Genomic DNA, 2,610 nt, shown 5'->3' with positions numbered 1-2,610 from the left:
TCGCAATGTCGCCACGAGTTCGGCTCCGCTGTCTGGCAGCTCCACAGGTCAGGTCAGGTCAGGAAAACTGATCAGGACGCAGGCGAGGGGTGAGGCGACCGGACGACGTTGTGCCTTCTCATCATACTCGGCAGCAGCCAAGAACACTGAGTGAGGACAAAAGTAATTGCATTTTACCTTCAAGCGCGTCTACAATGCGCGATTTAACCCCTGGGTGCGCTCATAACGTTCATATTTTCCGCTCCCCGAGCACAGGACCGCTATCCGCAGGTTACTCGACTACCGTTCGCCAGCCCCGACCTGCCCTAACGCCCGACCGGGCCGGACACTCAACGAGGCAGCGAACGTCCGCGCACGCGCGGGAGGGCGCCGGTGGTACCGGCTGTACCACAACTGTGTCAGTCATGCACAGTGTAAACTAAGGCAGTGGAAGCAACAATCAAATCTGTTGCACGGGACAATGCACAGCGAACGACAGCGAAATGGGCAGTAACGTTGGGACAGCGGTTGTAGGATGAGCTGGGCGGACGCCGGCCCACCAGCCGGTGCGAAGTTTGTGGCCACATATGGGACCACCTACGTGCAGGTAGCGTCTTTTCGAGTAACAACGGCTGACTTATGACGTCAGGGGTCTGCGCTAAGGCTTTGTGGTTTTCCTTTCTCCTCGGAGAGGCATGACAAGCTGGCGGCCGCGCTGCTTCCCGTCCGTTCGGGCGCACCTGCGGGTACTGAGCGACGAACGCGTTCTTGACGGCGCTTTGGCTGGCGTCGGCGCCGACGCCCAGTATGCCGGCTAGCGAGTCGGCCCCGGCGGGAACCAGCAGCGGCTTGTTGTAGTCCTGCGCCAGCTGGCCGCTGCAGCAACGGAGGCGACCGCCATGTCACCGGACACAGACCGGCCACCGGTCCGTCAGCGCCACCACACACCGGCACTACATGGAGGTGGCCAGGGTGTGGGGACAGGGGCGCCGCAGCATCCCTACACGCCGGCGTGACACGGAGGTGACCGGGGTGTGGGGACAGAGGGGCGCCGCAGCATCACTACACGCCGGCACGACACGGAGGTGGCCGGGGTGTGGGGACAGAGCGGGGCCGGAGCGCCACCGCACGTCGGTACCGCACAACCCGTAGCGGTAGCGGCGGCGCCGACATCGAGGCACGGCAGGCTCACATCATGGCACGGGGCAGACGATACCACGTACATACAAACACTCGCAGTGCGGCAGCGTAAAGTCGCGGCAGGCCCGGCCGAAATCACTGGTACCACTGTGGCACGGACGGCCCTAGCCCAGGTGACCGCAGGGGAGACGGCAACACACACACACACACACACACACACACACCACACACACCACACACCATCACACACACACGCACACGCAAACGCACACGCACACGCACACGCACACACACACGCACACGCACACGTACACGCACACGCACACGCACACGCACGCATGCACGCATGCCGCACGCACACGCACGCAAGCACACACACAAACATACACACACACGCAGTCAGGGGGGGGGGGGGCACCAGGGAGGGAGGCACCAAGGGACGGCCAACCACTGTTAGACAGGGAGGGCACTCCAACGGGTCGGAGTATTTCGAGCTCACATCCCGCATGTGTCGTCGTCGTCACTGAGGCTTTACGACGCTCTCAGCTGCTATCGCTACATGACGTCGCCTGCCTCTCAAATGGCAGGAAGGGCGGGCACCGCTATCCGGTATAGCTCGCAGCCGTACACAAACAGACAGATGAAAGCTTGCGCACGCAGACGCGACCAGAACACAGGATCCGCGAGTCTGCGGCGACAGCTGGACGCGCGCGCAGGAGCGCGGCGGCGGCAAACTGCCGCGGGAAACACGGGCTCTCGCGAGCCACGACGCTGCCGCACATGCGCAGGTGCATTGCCGCGGTCGCATGGCGTCGTGATGCCAGAAACAACGAAGTGGGCAAAAAGAGTTACCACCGGGCTGAGCAACTGACATGGCGCCTAACCGACAACACCGGCTATGTCTTCCTAACGTGCTGACGGCGTGGCGCAGCAGCATGCGTCACGTCACGCCGCTCTCACCTGGTGACGCCTCCGAAAGCGTACTGGCCAATCAGCTCCTTGGCCTTCTTGACCAGGGCCGAGTCGGTGCTGGAGAAGAACTGCAGCGACGCCCCGTTGACGTGGGCCACGTAGCGAAGCGTGCGGCAAACCAGCTTCTTCTTCTCCGGGTCCCAGTCTTGGAATGCGTCGTAGTGGCTCCCAAGATGATCAGCGGCACCGGGAACGGCCGCATCTGGGCGTAGTCCTGTCGACCGGCGAACGAAGCCGTCTCAGCTCGCCCGACCAGCCCAGACTGCGGCTGGATCATGGCGCGGCAGGGCGCGCATCAGCTCCCATTCAGTTTAACTCGGCTTTGCTGTTTTTTCGGGAGATGCACTGGTCCCGGTAGCACTTTCGCATCTGCTGTTTACCACTACCTCCTACCCAGTACAGCCCTGGTGGCAGTCGAGCAGTCACCACCGGACCAATCGGCCGGCCGATCTCGGCGGACTGCCCGGCCACCGCTGTGAGTGTCACTGACAGCCGCAGCAGCGCAGGAGCGGCCGGGGC

At 63.1% G+C, this 2,610-nt stretch overlaps 1 protein-coding gene across 1 annotated transcript in view; it reads right to left on the bottom strand.

Moving 5' to 3' along the window:
* Window positions 1-439: 439 nt before the first annotated feature.
* LOC119094540 (cytoplasmic dynein 2 light intermediate chain 1) overlaps window positions 440-2,610 on the bottom strand; it is a 5,095-nt gene continuing 2,924 nt past the window's right edge. The window contains exons 2-4 of the mRNA XM_037217600.1: window positions 2,080-2,305; window positions 720-855; window positions 440-445 (exon numbers count right to left, since the gene is read on the bottom strand). Coding sequence (XP_037073495.1) covers window positions 440-445; window positions 720-855; window positions 2,080-2,305 — 368 coding nt within the window. The remainder of the gene's footprint in view (window positions 446-719; window positions 856-2,079; window positions 2,306-2,610) is intronic.

The sequence above is a fragment of the Pollicipes pollicipes genome, unplaced genomic scaffold (genome assembly GCF_011947565.3).
Source record: "Pollicipes pollicipes isolate AB1234 unplaced genomic scaffold, Ppol_2.1 Scaffold_4002;HRSCAF=4701_pilon_pilon_pilon, whole genome shotgun sequence".
Classification (NCBI taxonomy): Eukaryota; Metazoa; Arthropoda; class Thecostraca; order Pollicipedomorpha; family Pollicipedidae; genus Pollicipes; species Pollicipes pollicipes.
Note: the sequence above shows the minus strand (reverse complement) of the source record. Positions and strands in the feature narration are given on the sequence as shown.